Genomic DNA, 18,427 nt, shown 5'->3' with positions numbered 1-18,427 from the left:
TTTAAGCATTATCAAAAGAAACTGTTGAAATCAAACCATTTGTTTAGTCTGCATATCAACCTTTACAGTAGAAGCACACATACAAGACCATAAAAAAGCCTTCTATTTTCAATAAATATTAATACTTAAAAAAATAACTTATGACATGTCAGTGGATAACAAACACATCAAATAAATTAAAGTACAAAACAGAGAAATGCAAACTGGCCCAGATGTGAATTTCCAGCTGTGATGCTAGCCTGGGGATCCCTCAACATCCGTCCGATCACAAGTGTGTTTTCTGGCTCAGTCCTTCCAGCCAGTCCAGCACAGTGTCCAGTTCCCCCATGGCCTTCTGTGCTGCCTCGCTCGCCTGAAGCTGCTCAGAGAGATGAGAGAGGAAACAAATGTGAGCTCACTCAATCTTTGTGTTTGGGCATACTGTCACATATCTGATATCATTAAGATATCATGTATAGCCTAGTGAATTGGACTCCAAATATTATTCACAGAATCTCAAAATCAACTCAATTTTTACACACACTTACAGAGCAGACACTCTCAGACACTGCTTTTCGTTAACTTCAAATTGTTTGCCTTGTTCAAAACTGTCCAACAAAGTTCTTTCATAGATTGGATATTGTGGATGTTAATCCAGCAAACGACCTCTCATTGTTACGGCTATCCTAGTGGTGGGGTATCTTGTAACAACGGAGCTCTTTGTATTTGACAATTAATCACATAATCTGTGATTGTGTAGCAAATGTCCAAGTGAGTTTTATTTGTAATAGACAAACATGGCTACTGTGTATCAGAGATGAAAGATCTAGCACATCGATATTATCAGATATATATAGTGAATTATTCCACATACCTTGATAAACTCAGCATGGATGGAATCAGCTTTTCTCCGGGTTTCCTCTCCACATTGGCAGTGCTGCACAGAGCAGAGCACAGTCATCAATATAACTTGCGGACGTCATTAAAATCACAATTCGTCATTAATCATATCATAACTTACGCATTTATGTATATCCTTTCTGATGCTGACAAAAGCGTTGGCCAGAGCACTGGAGCAGCGCTGCTGCTGTGGCTGTGAAGAAGCGTAGTTGCTGAACACTCTCTCAACGTAGAAACGCAGCACAAGATGCAGGAAACAGCACACCTGTCCCTCCTGGTGAAGACAAATACTTGAATAAATATAATGCCAACTCGCATACTGTATAGATTGCTCTGAGCAGTTTGAGATGTAGATATAGTGAGGGGGGAAAGCACATAAACAGCCCTCGCTGACGTAAACATGGCAAGGACTCACCTGAACATCCTTTATCAACGATTTGTCCAGAAGTCTTATTCCAATCTCACGGTCTCCTTCTACCTGTCGAAAAAAAGACAACAACCAAAAAATCATCAAAGATGTCATTTAAAAGTTTCAGAAATTTTCCGACCACTCAGAGGGGTCATAAAAACAGTGTGTGTTGTGAATTGTTTCTGGTGTGTTTTTATGTATTTGTTTTATAGTGAAATGCCTATTTGTGTGTGTGTGTGTGCGTGTGTGTAAGACTTTGACTCACTGCATCTGATCGTATGGTGGAGTAATATTTCCGCAATTCGTGTGTGTGCACATTGACGGAGCAGCTGTCCAGATGCAGAGCTCGGCTCTCCACAGGTTCACCCAGACAGCTGAGCAGGAGGAGCAGGCAGATAGAGGAGCCCAGCAGCATGTCCATCACCATGGTTACCTGGAGTCGAAACATCTTTTGTTGAAATGTCTTCAAATATATCATCATATCATCAGTGATTATGTAGGTCAAGGTTATCTAAGGATTAGTTTAATTATAGATTATAGATAGTTCTGTCAAATGATAGGAAAACAGTTAGAGTAAAACTTTGTAGTCTTCACAATATTAACTTTGTCTGACCAAGGTTTTCAAAACAGTAAACTCGTTTCAAAATCCAAAGCATCATTATGTTAAGAGCATCTAACAGTAAAGAAAGTGTCTATGGCAATGCTCAGGAAGCATCGCAGAGATCACCTGTGAACTCACCTGTATGCTTGTGTGTGTGTGTGTGTGTGTGTGTGTGTGTGGGTCGCTCAGAGGACGAGTCCTGTGGAAGATGTGTCTCTGTGTCTCCATGCTGTCTCCTCTTATAGTGCTGTGAGGGGGATTTTGCCTGGTGCTGCGCTGCTTTACACAACACATACACATACATGCACTTGCACCTGTACACGCGCACAAATTGGTTTACAGGTTGAGGAAGTGTCTCGCAAGAGAAAAGGAAATGCCAGCTGATGTCTCAATACCTGAAAGGAAGAAAAGGAAAAGGGATGATCAAACGGTTCCTCCTCCCTGAAGTGGAGTGTGGTCACTGTGGAAAGAAACACCTACACTCTAGGTGTGATTATTGCGTAAGTCATTCGTTTGATTGTCGTCATTACCCTGCGGTGTTGATTTATTCATCTGTGTTCCTTGTTCAAAGTGCTGAATCCATAATTTGTCTTATCAGCAAAAAAGTGTTGATCTGTAATTTTCAGTGTTTTTTTTTTTTTGCACCACTATAAAGTTTGTGTTGTGTCCATCTTCTGATCAGTCGCCATGTCTGCTCCCAAATGCTGTGCAACTGTTTAGGTATATTTCTGGAAATAAAAGCTCCACCTGCACAGTGTGTGAGCCATTACCGCACTCCCCCCCTCGAGGAGCACTCTCACTGGAGGTGACTTCACTCCTGTCCGACAAGTCCTTATCGGAACTCCTACTAGACCTGCTCGCCTGCTTGTCTGGCCAGGTTAACTGAAGATGAGTACGGAAAATGTACTCACAGTGGAAAATATCACACGCAGGGAATTGAAAAAGGAATGAGCTGCGTTCATGGAATAGAACAATGTTTCAGCTTTAACAGCACTATAATTGTTAATAGGGAAGTGCAAAAATTCCACATTGTCATACATGTCAGCGTCTGTAGTTAAAAATAGCCAAAAGGACTTCCCATCTCAGGAATGCTCAATGCTCATTCCTCACCAGCAGAGGTCACCACAAAGCTTTATGAGCATAGAAAAACTTCTGTTTTCTGTTGCTCAGCGGCAATCTTCTGGTCTAACAAATCTGTGTTTCTATAAAACACTTTAGTACAAAGTGTGAGTTATATCTTCCTGACAGTGAGTTACAGCTGCTTCCACACAAGCCAAATCTTTACTCTCTCAAATGTAACCGGATTACCAGGGAGAACCGCACATTGTGAGTTGTGATGCTTAAAACAAGGCAATGTCTACTTGTGGCTCCTTGTCACAGGCTGCATGTCAGTGAGTCATGTTAATGTGATAATTACTAGATGATAATGATAGAAAAAGAAACATTTGTGTGTCAGAATTAGGATTTTTATTGTGTTTTATCTTGGTAATCATCTCCCAACTTCCCTGAAGGGGTCCTGACCCCAGAGTTGGGAACCATTGGGTTAAGCTAATATGTTTTGTTGACATCATCAGAGGTATGAATTCAACACAGTCATAATTTCTATGGCTGTGTAGCAAATGGCCTACTTATAATCCCATTCACTTTTACAAATATCACATAGTTGCTCCTTGAAGTGAGGGAGTCTTACAAATCAAATTAAATGAATCAGAAAACATGATCGAATGGTCAAAGAAAAAGTTTTATTTTTTCCTTATTTGTACAAACCTTCTTTATACAGAAGAATAATATACAGAGGAATACGAATACAAAGAATAGAATGACTTTTTTTACATGGAGTACCTTGAAAAGCACTGGCACATTTGGGACAGTTTCAACTACATGGTAGTTACGTTTTAAAACGGGTTCTTCTGACATCCACTGTTGGTCTGTTTGTTCACATCTGCAAGCAAACATAACTACCCTCCATGTCTGTAGCCTCTGTCAATGTACCTGTATTTTCAGGCTTTACTCAATCTAGTTTTTATAAACAAAAAAAGATGGATAAACTGAAAGTCCTACAAAAACCTAAACCCAGATGTTGGTGTATATCCACTCTCACTGTTCTGGATCTGAAAACAATGAAACTGTCAAAGCTTTACAGTTTTCTCATTTATCTGGAATCACTCTTTTCTATTACACGTTTCCACAGTGTGTACTTGTGGATAAACCTCCGGCTTCACCGAGCAGGATTTGCCTTGAATTCAATTTGTGCACAGTGACTCTGCGTGCTTGTGTGTGTATATGTGTGCATGTGCAAGTGTGTGGTTTATGTGTGTGTGTGTGCGCATGTCCCCAGGGCTTGAGGCCCGTTTCTCCTAAATGACAATAGAGTGGAGGTGTCTGAAGCACATAATGACATCCAGAGGGATGGGAGGACTCAGGTGATTCCCATCCAAACGCAGGTACCTGAGATCAGAGCAGGAACTTAACATGCCATTACAACAACTCCTGATTGTAAAAACTCATTAGTTCCTTATTTCAAATTTCTTCCGCTTGACTTCCTCTCAAAGGGTGCCACTGTAGTGGTTTTTATTGTTGAGTGCCAAGATGTGACATCATGTGACCTACCTTAGTTTGGGCACAAGGGTGTCATCACTTGGCTCGGCCTGCAGTCCATTAGGGCAGATCAGGGTGCCATTGATGCCTGTGAGGGAAAAGCACAGTCATTAAAGTCAAGTCTTTAAATGCCGTTTTCCTTCACACAAGCCCAAAAAAATTGAATTGATTTTTAAATGGAATTAGATTATTTCACTTGTTTGTAATCCTACAAAAATATATTGGTCATTTATTATATTCACTGACTAAAACTTTGTCCGGGGTGCTCCGAGAAAGATATATAAAAAGACTTGAATCAGCCACCGAAAGCAAACGATTGCAGTCATGCACTATAGTAGGTATAACACAAATGAGGTAGATTACAGACAAGACAACAAGAAGAAAAAAATAATAGGCATTTCTTATTGCTTGTTAACCATGTTATTGAGTTTACGAAGCTTGTTCAGAAAAACAATCTTTAGCTTTTGTCTCGACACAGAAAGAGTCATAACAGAGGTGCCAGAAAAGCTGCTTGCTGGCTTGAATAGAAAAACAAGAGGTGAGAGTCAAAACCTTAAAGATGAAATGTGTAAACTGTTTCACAATTGGAAAACAAGCAATAACTTTTCTAAGAAGTAAGATACAACACAAGTTCTCAAATGACTATGTGTTCTTGGTTAATACAGCTTCAGATACATATGAATTGGGCAAGTACAGAGGGATGAAGCTAAACTAATTGTGTCTTTGGCCACTAGTGGACAGAATAACAGCCCCGACACATGTCAGCTTACAAAAACACTGGAATGTAATGACATTAGAATTGATTTTGAGGCATGTTTCTGGTCACTTGAGAAACATAAGTCCTACATTTTCTGTCTTCTTCACTCTGCTTTGGTCTCCACTAACTCCTGGGGAAAATAATTTGCTAAATGTACGATTTCAAAGGAAATGTGTCAGTCTTTGGTGTTGGTCAGGTATTGGTAATAAGTAGTAGTAGCAGTAAGAGCTAGCCCAAGAACCCAGGCGAATTCTGGGAGCTCATTTAAATTTCCTCGTCCAGAATACGGTCTGCATCCCCTCCATTGGGAAGTGATTTCCCCCGGCAGAAAACTTGCCGGTCCAATCACAACCGGTTATCTGATAATGGGCGCGGTTTATACCACGACGCGGACTGAAGCGACTTTTGTTAACAACCAAAACTGCTGCTAATGAATGAGCATTTGTCTGAAAGTACCCAATATTCAAAAAAATCTCCCATAAAAATGCCAACGCTCGTTCATTTTTGCGTCGCTTAACAGACAACACGTGATTCGTCTGCGTCCGGATTACCATCCGTTGGTAATGCAGAGATCAGCAGGTCCTACAAATATGGTTACTTCTGGTTTGAAAAGAACATAGCACTGGCCAAAATGCTAAACTTGAGGCTTTAAAACAGCAGTTCACAAACCATTGGGCGACGTCAGTGGCACATGGACACATTTCTGCCATCTTCTTTCACATATTCTGAGAATCAAGTTGGACTTACTCTCGATGCTGTTGTCGTTGAGATGCAGGTGCTCCAGGTGACTGTTGAAGAGAGGAACGGAAGAGAGCTGGTTGTGGGCGAGTTGCAGGTCCAGCAGGGTGGAAATGTTGAACACAGCCTTCGGGACTCCTTTATCGCTAAGCTGGTTGTAGTTGAGCCTCACAAATGCCAGGTGAGAGAAGCCTTTAAAGTAGTCTCTGAACAAGGGAACGATAGACAGAAGGAATTATGAGATTTACCGACCGTGCTACACGCATTGTGTTTGTGTGTTCATCAGCTATGTGACAATGTGTGCTCTGTATACTTGCTTTGGGATGTCATCTATACGGTTCCTGTCCAGGAACAGCTGAATGAGGCCACCGGGTACGCCATCGGGCATCTTCTTCAGGATGTTGTGAGCCAGATTGAGCTGCATTAGGTTCTTCAGGTCCTTGAATGTGTTTTTTCCCAGATCACTGTCACTGAGCTGAGGACATATGAGTAGAACATTATCAGCTACACACTTGTAATATGGCAAAGGTGCATATAAACCAAGAGTTTTACCTGGTTGTGGTACAGGTCAAGCAGAGTCAGGTTCCCCATCTTGCTGAAGGCACCAGCAGGGATCTTGGAAATACGATTCTTACCGAGGCGGAGTTGTTCCAGGCTTGCTGGGAGACCTGAAGGGACCTCTTTTAGCTGGTTACGGTGCACATAGAGATAGAGCAGTGCCGGGATCTTCTCAAATACCTGCATGAGAGACAGAAACCGAATTCTTAGGCGGTCTTGGTGTTATTTTGAAATCATAAATATAAATCCAGGAAACTCGCCGTACTTGTTTGTCAATTCGATGAATGCGGTTGTTTGCCAGGTTGACCCAGCGGATCTCTGTGGCGTTGACGAATGCCTCTGCCTTCACCTCTAAGATGTAGTTGTTCTGCAGGTACAAGTAGTGGGTTCTGGATGGGATGACAGGGATCACGCGGATGTTCCGGTTCTCACAGTTGAGAGAATTTGGATAGCTTGGGGAGCATAAACACTCTCTGGGGCAGTCGGGAAAGATGGAGGGCGGGCCCAGGATTGGTGGGGGGAAATCTGTGGGCTCCTGGGGCTCTGGCTGTGCTGGTACGGCAGGCATGGGGACAGGAGGCTTCCTGGTGGTGGCTGGGCGCCTGGTGGGCTTCCTTGGACGAGGTCTCTGGGCGAACACTGCCCCCATCAGGAGGAACAGAGTCAATGCAGAGCAGAGTCCAGCGCCGGCCTTCATCCTACAACAGAGGTAGATGTACTGTGGCATGGGTTAAGTTACAACATGCAACCTGTCATTTTGGTTCTGCTGGTTAGCCTATACGGCCTACTAATTCACTGCCCGAGGCCAGTGCAGACTCTCAAGTGTGTACAAACCTCCAGGGAATACTTACAGTACACAGCTGTTTGTATTTTTGTTGTATTTTGATTGTACCTATTTTTGGAGGGGCTGGGAAATATTTTTTTGGATTTGCCTCTAAAGATATTCCTGAGTCCTGCTGGTCTTTGTTCAATATGTGTTGAGGTAAAGAATTTTCAGGGCTGCACTAGCGGAAAATAGCAGGTCTCTTAACGTGTCCGCTAGTGAGGTCTGGGCCAACGTTACATGTACAAATCCCCATTCCAAATATCTGTGCTTGGCGACATTCTGAAAAGCCGTACAGTGATCAAGGCTAATGTAACCAGGATCATCAGGTAAATCATCTATTGTCTCATGAACGCGAGCGCTGACAAGGGTGGTCCATTTCGGATTTTATTGTTCTATCGCACTATAGACAGATATTGTTCACCTACAGCGCTTTACTTAGTTTAAAATGTTCCATTTTAGGTATTTTGTATGATCTATTGATGAAATAACATTTTGTCCCCCTCAGGGAAAAAAATAATTCAGCAGAGGTGGGGATATGAAGACCAGAAGAGGGGAGATCCCACGCACCCCAGGCAAATTGCACCCTGATTATAAATTATGATGAATAAATATGATCTTAGATATTTTGTTTGTGCTTTGGTAATGCAAGCAAGATGGAACGTGGGAGGAACAATCACACCGCTGTCAAAACACACAATGCTTTACACACGCTGTCTTAGCGTCTTATAAGCTAAAGCCTTAAGCAAAAATACACTATCAGTTTCCAATCAGCCTCCGGCCAGTTCGGTAAACATCACATATGAATCACGGGAAAGGAAAGAGTCTTTGAAAAAAGAAACTGTCCTTCCTGGAAAAACAAATCTGAACTTTTCTCTGACGGTGATCGCTGGCACGGCCCTTCCTTTTCCCTCTCAGCCATTTAGAACCTCCCAGCCCCTCGTTCAAAACCAGAACCAGCTCTCCTCCCCCTCGTATTGCTTTCAGGACCAGTACTCTGGCAATCACCTCAAGACTGAAAGCCAGCGACGGCTGCCTGGTCGGTTGATTTATTGTGACCACGAAAAGTAAATCGAATACTTGTCACTGTGAGAACTGCACCGGATTCTTGAGATTTCTGAGATTCTTGTATTGAATCTCTGCTGGTCGGGTGTCAGTAATCTTTGGAACACACAATATGGCAAACCTTCATATGATACACTGACAAGCTTCTGCTGCTTTCAGTCACATTCTGTGATCTTCATCAGCAAGTGGAGTTTGTCCAGTCGTCGTAAAACTGTTGAATTAAAATTGACATTTCTACAACACATTTTTCCCCGGACTGCAATTCCATAAATTGACCAAAAAACAACAACAACCCATCTCCTGATGCAGCTATATGAGGGAATAGTGGAATTGTATGGCTACTGATTCCAAGGTCAGCATAGCATTTTGAACCTTTTTTTCAAAAGGTTTGATTACCTTAAAAGGAAAATTCAAATATGTTTTACTAACCATGATTGAATATTACCTAAAAGTATGTTTAGAGATAATAATATAAATATTTACAGCACAATTGCAGATGTTTTGAATGACAGCTATATTCAAAAGCGAAAACTATGGTTATGATATCTTACATTTTTTCAGCACTAGTTGGACACTGGTAACAGGTAAAAGCTCTTTTAAGGGGCTGTCGGTGTGTTAATTAATATCTTTGATAACTTTGGTCCACATCATAACTGTATATTCAGACTATTCTTTATGTTCATGTGTATCAGGAGATGAAGAAAAACACAATTTTCACTTTCGAAGAACGGCCAGAGAGAAATAAAGCTCTGTCGCCACACAGTACTTGATGATAAGTTCCCTCCAATGTCTTCCTCTTTTTTTTCTTTCTTTTTTTTGGTGGGGAGGACTGCCTATGTCATTCTTTAAACCAAAAAGCACACAGATAAGAGTCATGTTACCATCCTCACCAGCAGATACTTTGCTCTGGTGCCAAGACATTTGCTCATGTGAGTGTGGCAGTCCTGCAGTGGCCATGCACAGATTGGCTCTATATCTGGATGTGCAGTGAAAGCTGACAAAAACAGCTTATTAACAGAAATATAATGACAGCCAACGTGAGCAACACTTTTCTTTTATGAAGAAATCTTTATCCTCTTCATATTTCAATTTTCAGCCACAGCAGCAGCAGCAGCTCTCCTCACTCACTCATGGAAAAGGCTGCAGATCAAGTGAAAAGCATCAGAGTTGAAGTCTGCAGCAGCTCCTCGGAGGACAGAGTACCACTTTGTGTGGCACGGCGTTTCTATAGAAACACACGAGCATGGCCCAGCTGTGCCGGTGCCAGGACCCCCCCCCCCCCCAGTCCACAAACACACACACACTCTCCTGCGTCGTTGTGATTCACACACAAACATATGTTTACATCCTTCAGTTACTGACCGTATCTCATCAAAGATAGCCCCCTGGAAACAGCAAATGCAGTGTCTTACCTGCCTCTGGTACCTGCCCTCTTTAGTAAAGTCACAAGTTTTGTGTCTTTTCGTCTCTCTGCCTCTCGAGCTTGTCCTACACCCCTCCCTCTCTCTCCCTCTTCCTCTGTTTCCCTCCGTCAATAACCTTACCCTCCCTCTCTTTCTCCTTCTGTCTGCCGTTGGGTGGACAAGCCAGTCTGTTGGGATTGTTCCCTGGCTTTTTTCCCTCCGAAGGTCACAGTGGTTCTTTCTCCCCCACTGCTCAGCTCTGGGCCAGAAAGATTTAATCTTAATTCCTTCTGGGAGACCGCAGACTCTTTCATGTTCCCTAAGCGTGTCACAGTTTGATATCATGTTTTTCTTTCACAGCAGAGCATGAGCTTGCGGGTGTTTGCCTCCAAAAAGACCAAGAAATATAAGGGTGCATGGGTTTTTGCATACTTTGCTGTATGCAGAGGCATGCGTCTCTACATCAGAGGTCTTTGAGAAAGATCGTGAACACTGGAACTCTGTTAGGGAAAAGCAGCTGTAACTGCATCACTCCTTTGTCTCCCACCCACTCTGCTATTGTTTCGATGACTGATCACGGATCCAGTCATGTGTTTTTCATTAGCAGCATCTCTTTGTTGACTCCATGGCATCTTTTCTGTGTCAACTGTCCAGGAAGATTTTTTCCCCCTCCAGCATCAGTAAACTCAAACAGTCTGATTGCTGAGGTCCAGCTGAGGCAATGGAAGGGGGGGGGGTCTTTCAGGAAGTGGGTCTGTGTAGCACTCTGATTAACACAGTGTAAAACCTGTGTGTATGTGTGTGTGTGTGTGTGTGTGTGTGTGTGTGTGCTTATTTGTCACTGGGGGATAGGAGGTGGACATGTGTTTGCTGGCCTGCATTCCTGCAGAGTGAGCTGCAGCCGAAGGAGAATGAGGCGAACACATGTTGGTAAAAAAAACACTCATGTACATATGTGTGGCTCCTTTCTTTTACTTTCCCCTCACTTACTCTTTCTTTTCGTAATTCCTCCGCACTGCACTGCTGCCTCCTGTTCACTCAGTCACGTGGTTTGAGATTCTGAGCTCAGCTGGGCGAAAGAAACTTCAACAAAAAAAAAAATGAATATGTAACCATTACGTCACTTTTTGGTGTTGCTGCTTCTCTCTAGTCTTCTCTGCTACCATTGAAGAGAGACTTAAAAAATCATTTCAATGACTCGTCCATACAACTGCCGCCACCCTAATTCCCCTGTAAGACTTTATTATTTGCAGGGATGACATCATTGGAAAAAAACAGCTTATTTACAGCAATGTTGCGCATGTCACGTCCACATCGTAACATCATCAGAAAAATTCAGATCAAAATTGTTGGCATCCGGCTTCTGTTTGGCCCTGTGCAGATGTGACATGTGACGGGCTCAGTCTCTCCAGAGGTGGCCAACGAATGAAAGTGGAGCACCTACGCAACAGGGGAGACCTGTCCGGCCATACTGTGTGTGTCTGTGTCACATTAGGGACAGACGGAGAATCACCAAGGATTATCAGTTCCATTGTTTCAATGATTTTGTGAAGTTGGTGCAGTGCCTGTTCAAGCTGTGCCTGTCAGGGGCCACAACTCCACGCTCAACATGGTGTCGTCTGTCACTGCCGCAGTGTGATCCATCTGATTGAACCTGACCACCGCTGAACCTTACCTGGACGTCTGGGATTCTTGTCATTTCTCATAATTTATGATCTTTAAATACAACATTTCATGATGTAAAATTCCCCGTGACACAATCCATGTCACGAATGCGATGTCAGTGAACCCTCTGTCAGTTGGCCTGGGGTTATGTGGATCACCGTGAGTCTGTATTACCGTTAAATACCTTATTAATTTCAAAGTACTCATGCTTGGCAGCAAATATCTTCATGGTCTGGTGCTTCCCTAACCCTGTCGTCTCCATCCCCACACTATTACACATTGATAAGCTTTCTCTCTACATTCTCCAGGCTCCGGCCGCAATTGCAAATATTTCTTCCTTTAAGACACATTTATCAACTTACCTGTTCATATTGGCCTCACCTGGTGCTTCATGAACACATGTACACACTTTTTAAATCAATGTTTATTTCATTATTATCATTCTATAATGTTTTATGGACTTATTCTATAATGTTTTATGGACTGTATAATGTTTTATGGACTTCCTTGGGTGTCATGAAATAATTTATTTTTATTTCCATCAATATTATTATTTATTTTTTTATTTAATGAAAAAACTTCATTACAGCTGACACTGCACTTGTGCAATTGCTCCACTATCCAGTCCAAGACATGGTGGAAACACAACATAACATGATGGTGTTGGGTTTTGGCAGCAAGTTAAACTAAACCAAACATCAGAGCTGATGAACTCAGAAAACTCAGTTAAGTGCAAGTTTTTTGTGAGGAGAAAGTCAGAAATCAAAGACTGAGACTTAAAAACTGTATAGATCCAGCTCTTGGGAAAAGAAAAGCCAGCAAGCTGAACAGTAAGAAGCAGATTTGATGGTAAAGTTTTGGATTATCTGAGATTTGACAGTCTCAGTGACATGCAACAGACATTCAGTAACTAAATAAAGCTTGTGCAATGCAACAGCCATTTGGTTAATAAATAAACATAATACAATAAAATAAGACATTTAATTGAACTGTGTAGCCACAGGCCACCATCCCATGGTCCTACTTAGACATCAGAAATGTCCTGGATCCCAGGAATGAACTTTGATGTATTATGGTTTTCTTTTTGTATAAATCAGAGTTAAAGTAACTCACGTGAGAATAAAACTGTGTGGTTTGGACTTACACGTGAAAACTCTCACATGGCCTGCGGAATGTAACTGTCCTGCAGCACTGATACCATCAGGGTCTGGACAGAAATGGTCGGATGTCAGTCCTCGGGATTTCATGGCTGAATTCAACTAGTTGATTCAGGAAGAGAGATATTCATAGGGCAGAAAACGCAGCGTTTACTGCAGGAAATCTTTAAGCAGAAGTCCTCTCCTTTGCTATTGCATACTGCAGCAGCTGTTTCCAAAGCAGATGGAGAGACTGAGGCAGGCTCCGGCTCCGGGCCCAAAATGACTTGCTGTGTATAATAAGCTGAGAACTTTCCAACAACGTCATGTTCTGTCATCTGCAGAGTGATTTGGATGATTGAACTATTTGGTTTAAAGGAGACGCGCATGAGCTTCAGCCAGAAGTGTTCCTAGAGGAAACAAAGTTGCAGGAATATTAATACTCCGCCCAACATTTTACGACTTCCTAATTTGTTTTACCACAGCATCAAGATGACACAGCATCCTGCACTGTCTATACATACATATGTTCTGCAGGCTGCACCCACTTCCACAGCTTGAGACGCCCACCTTAGGAGACATTCGCGGTCTTTCATAGAGTTTTTATAGAATTGTAATTGTCTTTGCCCCTGGAGGTTTTTTATACAAATATACATTTATTCTCTCATAAATCCTATTGTGACCACACAAATTACATTATTATTGTATAAAACATAAATAAACTTTTTCCATTTAAACATTGCATGGTGTTTATAGGAATATGACAAAGAGACTAGGACACTGTGCATGCCACCATGACAGAGTTGGCAGGACTTTTTGTTTGTCTATCAAGTTAAATGGAAATACATCACTGGCTAAGTTAATTTCTGTCTATCAATATTAATGCTTACCATGTCAATGAAATGAAATTGTAATGATGCATGCTGAACTAGATCAGTATCTGTGGATCCAAAAGACAGCTGATGAGGCTGAGCAGCATTAAATCGCACAAACACCATATTAAGTGAAATGTCCTTTCTCAGGTGAGCTTCAGAGAGAAGGAGCCACCTGGACATTTCCCAATCGAAGCTAATCCAGAATTCATTCATTGACATTCAATGCACCTCTTAAGCCAGAGGCTGTGACAAAACCAGCATTAGCTTTTGAAAGATTGTTTAAATTGCATGAAACACCCCACACTTGTAATAGTGCTCTATTATCTGTAATCTGAAGTCACGGGAAGATGTACACAAATACAACTTTTAACTTGATTCTGTCTAGTTGTAACTGGATTTCATCCTTATTTGTTTTGCTTTCTCTCGCCTTCATGGTGAGTGGCTCCCCATAGTTACTGTTGCCACGCCCGTCATCTTTTCTTTCATGAAACATGCAGTTTACTGTGATAACGGTGGCACTTTTAACACTCACAGAAGGAGGCTTCTTGTATCTAGGCTGCAACTGTTGTTGACTGAAATGATGCGTATTACTGAGCTGAGGAGCCTTGACTGTAGGTAGTGAGCTGAAAATTTGAATTATTGAATTATTTTTGATAAAAAGAAACAAGCTTATCATGTGGCATGAATGTGTGTCATATTAGAGTGGTACAGCTGTGTGTTTGCTCCATGTGTTTCACATATGCAGCTCAGCGCTGGTTAAATACGGAATGTGTGATACAGGCTCCATAAGTAGTCGAACATCTCCTCTCACACGCAATGCACATAGATCGCAAATACAACGTTCATCCTGGACCCTGCTCTCTACATCTCCCGCCTTTAACCACAGAGCCACCTACACCCATACCCCATCCCCCCGCCTCTTGTCAGCAAGCTAAGGAAAGAGTCATAAAGAACAGAAAAGCCACAACTACTCCATTTACTCTGAGCTGTGTTGCATTATCAGCTGCCTAAACAATGATCTTGTGCACATTGCAGAGACTCATAGGAAAATCTCAGGCAATGTCACTGTCATGACAAACTCTGCAAACTCGGGAGGTTTACTAACAGACTAATCCTCCATCGTGTTAGTTATCACGCTTATTGTAAAATGATTGATGATTGAGTGAACTATAACAAAAACATGGCATTTCTATGAAAAAAAATGTTTATTTTTCAAATTTTCTTGGCTAAGGCTAAGTTTGAAAAGCAGAAGATTTTGCAGGGATTATGTTGTTTCCTTCCAACTTTCTGAGGCAGATTACTCAATAAGCTTGTGACCATAACTATTTCTGAAACTGTGTTCAAAATTGAATTGCAGCCATAAGTTTAAAAAAATACAAAATAAACAGACCATGGCTGTTCTCTCCTTTGCAATGAAGAGTTTTCACCTCATTGCATGTTCAGACCTTAAAGGAAAGTCAACAGAATCAGCATCTCTCTCTCTCTCTCTCTCTCTCTCTCTCTCTATGTGTGTGTGTGTGTGTGTGTGTGTCTAATGAGAGGGCTTGAGGTCTGAGTCTTGCTTGTAAACAGGCCTGTAAATGAAGCTAACGGCTTCCTCAGCCATCTAGCCAAAACCAGAATTAGCGTAGAAGTGTGTGATGGTTTTCGACTCGTCCTGCCAGCAACACAGGGACTCTTCACATAGCTGGGAGGTCCAAACCTCTTTGTTTATTATTTCCCTGTTAGTCAGTTTGTCCTTCTTCCCGTCCAGTAGTTTGTTTTTATAATCCGCCAGTCAGACCCCAAGTTTATCATGGTCTCAGCAAACAACAATGTTTCAAAGTCAGTCAGCGAAAATCTCATACTTTATCCATAATCCCAAAAGTTAAAATCAAGAAAAAAAACCTCTGTTGGGGCAACTCATGAGCTTGAGCATGAGTTTGCTTACAGCCATCATCTCTTTCACATATCGCTAGCATTAAAGTTAACCTTGTCTTGATGTGAGATTAAATTAAACTTAATTTATATTATAATAATTCTAACAAAATTCTCTGACATATTATCACACAAAGAGTGATGTGACAAATTTGTGAAGTTGACACAGCAAACACATCCTGCAGGTATGGTACAAAATTTGCATTCACATGGAGTTGAGAACCCTGTTGTTGTGTCTACATGTGAGGCAAATATCTGGAAGTTCAGCAGCTAAATGCTCCATAATCTTAACCGGCTAGTCACTTACTACTTACTATGGCCGCCTACAGGGGGTTTATGCAAGTGTATTACTGGAAATGTCTGGAAATGACGAAAAAGGTGAGAGTGAGTCAAAAACATAAATGAAGGTGCTCGCAGTAAAACCAAAACAACCAGCTGAAAGACGGTAAAACTCTCCCGAGGGGAGAGCTGAGGGGAACTCCAGATCCAAATGACAGCTTCGTGGCTTCATCACCTTCGTAATATAACCTTTCACATTCTTTATTTTTGTCAGTTGTTAATATAAAGAATTTTGATGGTTCAGCTTTAAAAATAACAACTGACAAAATAAGTCTCCCCAGTCCAGGTCCCAGACTACTAAAATTCTGCCCACATAGCTAATTTTAACTGCAGTTCAGCTTCTTTTCTAGAAAGAAATGGAAAACAAATCAAGAGGCAACTGAAAACCATCTGGAAATATTGATGGTGCAGACCTCTGGAAGTTTGAGGTCATAGTTTGAAGGGGATTCAAAAAGATCTACTTCAAGAGTTTATACAAATATCTAACCTGAGTAGACAGTGTTGTGCTTATGGATGTTTCGGTGGGCAGAGGGATGTGATATGTGAGCAGTTGGATCTCCACAGGTCTCTCTGACACTGCAGGGAACTTCATATCAAAGTGTTGTGACCGGTGGTTTGCTAGGGAAGGTTTCGTTCAGAGGATAGGAATGACCAGAGGCTTAATGATTCCACCAGTCAGAGTTTTATCCTGTTTTTCAGTTGCTGCAAATACAATCCACTTACTTGTGACCATATTATAAACTAACATGAATAAATAACTTTCTTTCATCCAAATTTCAAAATTTTAACTCCACAATAATGAAGAATACCAAAGGGATCTGCTTTTCTTGACATGACACTGACCTGTCTTTACCAATTCCCACTTTAATGTATATATTGCAATATGTAATATATTATTTTTTATATATTATTCTACTAGATTTATTATACTACATTGAGATCATCTTAGCTAAGCAAGTAAGAGAGTAGGGTGGAAAGGATGGCTGGCGATAAACAACTATCAAGGACCACTTCAGTGTCTTGTAGTTACTGCAATAAAAGCAAATATTCAGTCAGAGGCACATTCCACTGTGAGCTGCCAGGCAACAATTCAGGTGTTTGTGTGCCATCTGGATCTACAGTGTCTCCTTCTGCGCCATGAACACAAGCCAGCTGGCAATTCCCTGAAAACCAACGTCTGCTTTCTTCCAAACTGTTTGAGAGACACTGGTGATTGTTCGCTAATACATACTACTGTGCCATATTTTCAAATGTGTTTTCCTTTAAAATACTGGTGTTGTTGCCGGATAGCCAAAGGATAAATTCCGGTATCACCCTATACAGTACTCATCAACAGATTAAAAGGTTGGCTATCTGTAGCCCTGACCTCTTTAAATGATTAAAATTATATTTTTGACGTTTTGGGAATTATACTTACTTGCATTGTTGCAGAGAGTTGGAGGAGAAGCTCGATATCAATGTCATGAGTGTCTCGTGTCTTATCTTAGCATAAAAAACTGGAAACCCGGGAAACAGGTAGCCTAGCTTTGTTCAAAAGTTAGAAAAATGTATAATAATTAACATTCAAGCTTGTTTAAGTTTGTTTAAGCCACACAAAAACCAAAGCGAATGGGCAGAGTACACAAAGGTAGGCAGCAAGTAGGCCAGTCAATTATTTCACGCTATGAATGTACACAGATTAAAGTTTTTTTTCTTTTCTTTTTGTAGTCATTGATTCATTGCAATTGGGATGAAGAAGATTTTAACAAAAGATACTTGTGTAATTGTTCTTCCTCTCTGCCATGAAGATAGCTCAATGCAGCAGCTGGGTTGTTTCTATAGTGTTTACAGGCTCTCAGCAGCAACATGGAAACTTTTTCCTTCAGCTTGCCTCCAAAACGTCATGACTTCATACATGCCCAGTACACTGCCGGCTGGTCTTCACTTGGAACAAGCTCACACAGACTTTTATATATAATACTTGTCTCTCAAAGGAACTCTGTTTGAGTGAATCCTGCTTCTGGTAAATGTGGGTCCAGACATAGCACGAGTCTGATCAGACCATCAAACACACTCACAGCATTAGACATGGTGTCACCTGGAAAATATGGTAGTGGCTGTTCTTATAAACACACACACACACACACACACAGACACACACACAAAATGTTTGTGTCATGAGCTTGTGGTGAACTGTGAGCTTGTTAAAAGACTTATGGACGTCATCATTTAGGTATTCTTTGTTTTACCAATTCCTTGGTGTCTCTCTGTTAAGTTACTTTTGTTATCCATTGTGTTTCTTATATTACGTTTGCCATTTCTTTCGTTTTCGTTTTATTTCGTTTTACTTTGTAGTTTCTTTCCTCATGTCTCGGCACTTCCTGTTTCCCTCTCTTGTCCGTTCACTTTACTTTTGCTGTGCCTCCTGCCCCTGTAATTGGCCGCACCTTTTCCTAATGTGTCTCACCTGTGACTCGTTATCTGTGCCCTCTTGTGTCTACTTAGTATGAGCCTTTGAGAAAGAGAGTCGCGACAACTCTGTTCACTCCAATGGACCAGATTTTCTTCCAGCAATGGCGGATCAGGGGCTGCACGGTGGTGTAGTGGTTAGCACTTTCGCCGCAAGAAGGTTCTGGGTTCGAATCCCGGTTCAAACCAACCAGGGCCTTTCTGTGTGGAGTTTGC

General features: G+C 41.6%; 2 protein-coding genes and 1 long non-coding RNA gene across 3 annotated transcripts; all 3 read right to left on the bottom strand.

The window, feature by feature from the left end:
* il19l (interleukin 19 like) lies at window positions 1-3,472 on the bottom strand. Its single transcript, XM_035632600.2, has 5 exons — window positions 1,554-3,472; window positions 1,295-1,357; window positions 1,001-1,153; window positions 854-916; window positions 1-358 (listed from the first exon to the last, which is right to left on the bottom strand). The coding sequence occupies exons 1-5, from the start codon at window positions 1,767-1,769 to the stop codon at window positions 266-268; spliced, it is 588 nt and encodes a 195-aa protein (XP_035488493.2). The 5' UTR covers window positions 1,770-3,472; the 3' UTR covers window positions 1-265.
* Window positions 3,473-3,612: 140 nt separating this feature from the next.
* LOC118309934 (proline/arginine-rich end leucine-rich repeat protein) lies at window positions 3,613-9,996 on the bottom strand. The gene is made up of 7 exons (XM_035632599.1): window positions 9,841-9,996; window positions 6,806-7,238; window positions 6,535-6,720; window positions 6,300-6,457; window positions 5,992-6,188; window positions 4,500-4,575; window positions 3,613-4,337 (listed from the first exon to the last, which is right to left on the bottom strand). Exons 2-7 carry the CDS (start codon window positions 7,235-7,237, stop codon window positions 4,247-4,249), a joined length of 1,140 nt encoding a protein of 379 aa, XP_035488492.1. The 5' UTR covers window position 7,238; window positions 9,841-9,996; the 3' UTR covers window positions 3,613-4,246.
* A 2,328-nt stretch (window positions 9,997-12,324) lies between these two features.
* LOC118310134 lies at window positions 12,325-18,386 on the bottom strand. Its single transcript, XR_004793721.2, has 2 exons — window positions 18,210-18,386; window positions 12,325-13,042 (listed from the first exon to the last, which is right to left on the bottom strand). It is a non-coding gene; the product is annotated as an uncharacterized LOC118310134 (long non-coding RNA).
* Between the last annotated feature and the right edge of the window lie 41 nt (window positions 18,387-18,427).

Source organism: Scophthalmus maximus, chromosome 6 (assembly GCF_022379125.1).
Source record: "Scophthalmus maximus strain ysfricsl-2021 chromosome 6, ASM2237912v1, whole genome shotgun sequence".
NCBI lineage: Eukaryota > Metazoa > Chordata > Actinopteri > Pleuronectiformes > Scophthalmidae > Scophthalmus > Scophthalmus maximus.
This window is presented reverse-complemented; position numbering and strand designations above follow the sequence as displayed.

Coding starts and splice junctions, on each gene's coding strand:
- il19l (XM_035632600.2), bottom strand. CDS start 1,769: ATGATGATATATTTGAAGACATTTCAACAAAAGATGTTTCGACTCCAG. Junction 917..1,000: donor GAAAGGATATACATAAATGC/GTAAGTTATGAT, acceptor TGCTCTGTGCAG/CACTGCCAATGTGGAGAGGA. Junction 359..853: donor TCCATGCTGAGTTTATCAAG/GTATGTGGAATA, acceptor CTCTCTGAGCAG/CTTCAGGCGAGCGAGGCAGC.
- LOC118309934 (XM_035632599.1), bottom strand. CDS start 7,237: ATGAAGGCCGGCGCTGGACTCTGCTCTGCATTGACTCTGTTCCTCCTG. Junction 4,576..5,991: donor CAACGACAACAGCATCGAGA/GTAAGTCCAACT, acceptor TTTCCCTCACAG/GCATCAATGGCACCCTGATC. Junction 4,338..4,499: donor ACCCTTGTGCCCAAACTAAG/GTAGGTCACATG, acceptor CTCTGATCTCAG/GTACCTGCGTTTGGATGGGA.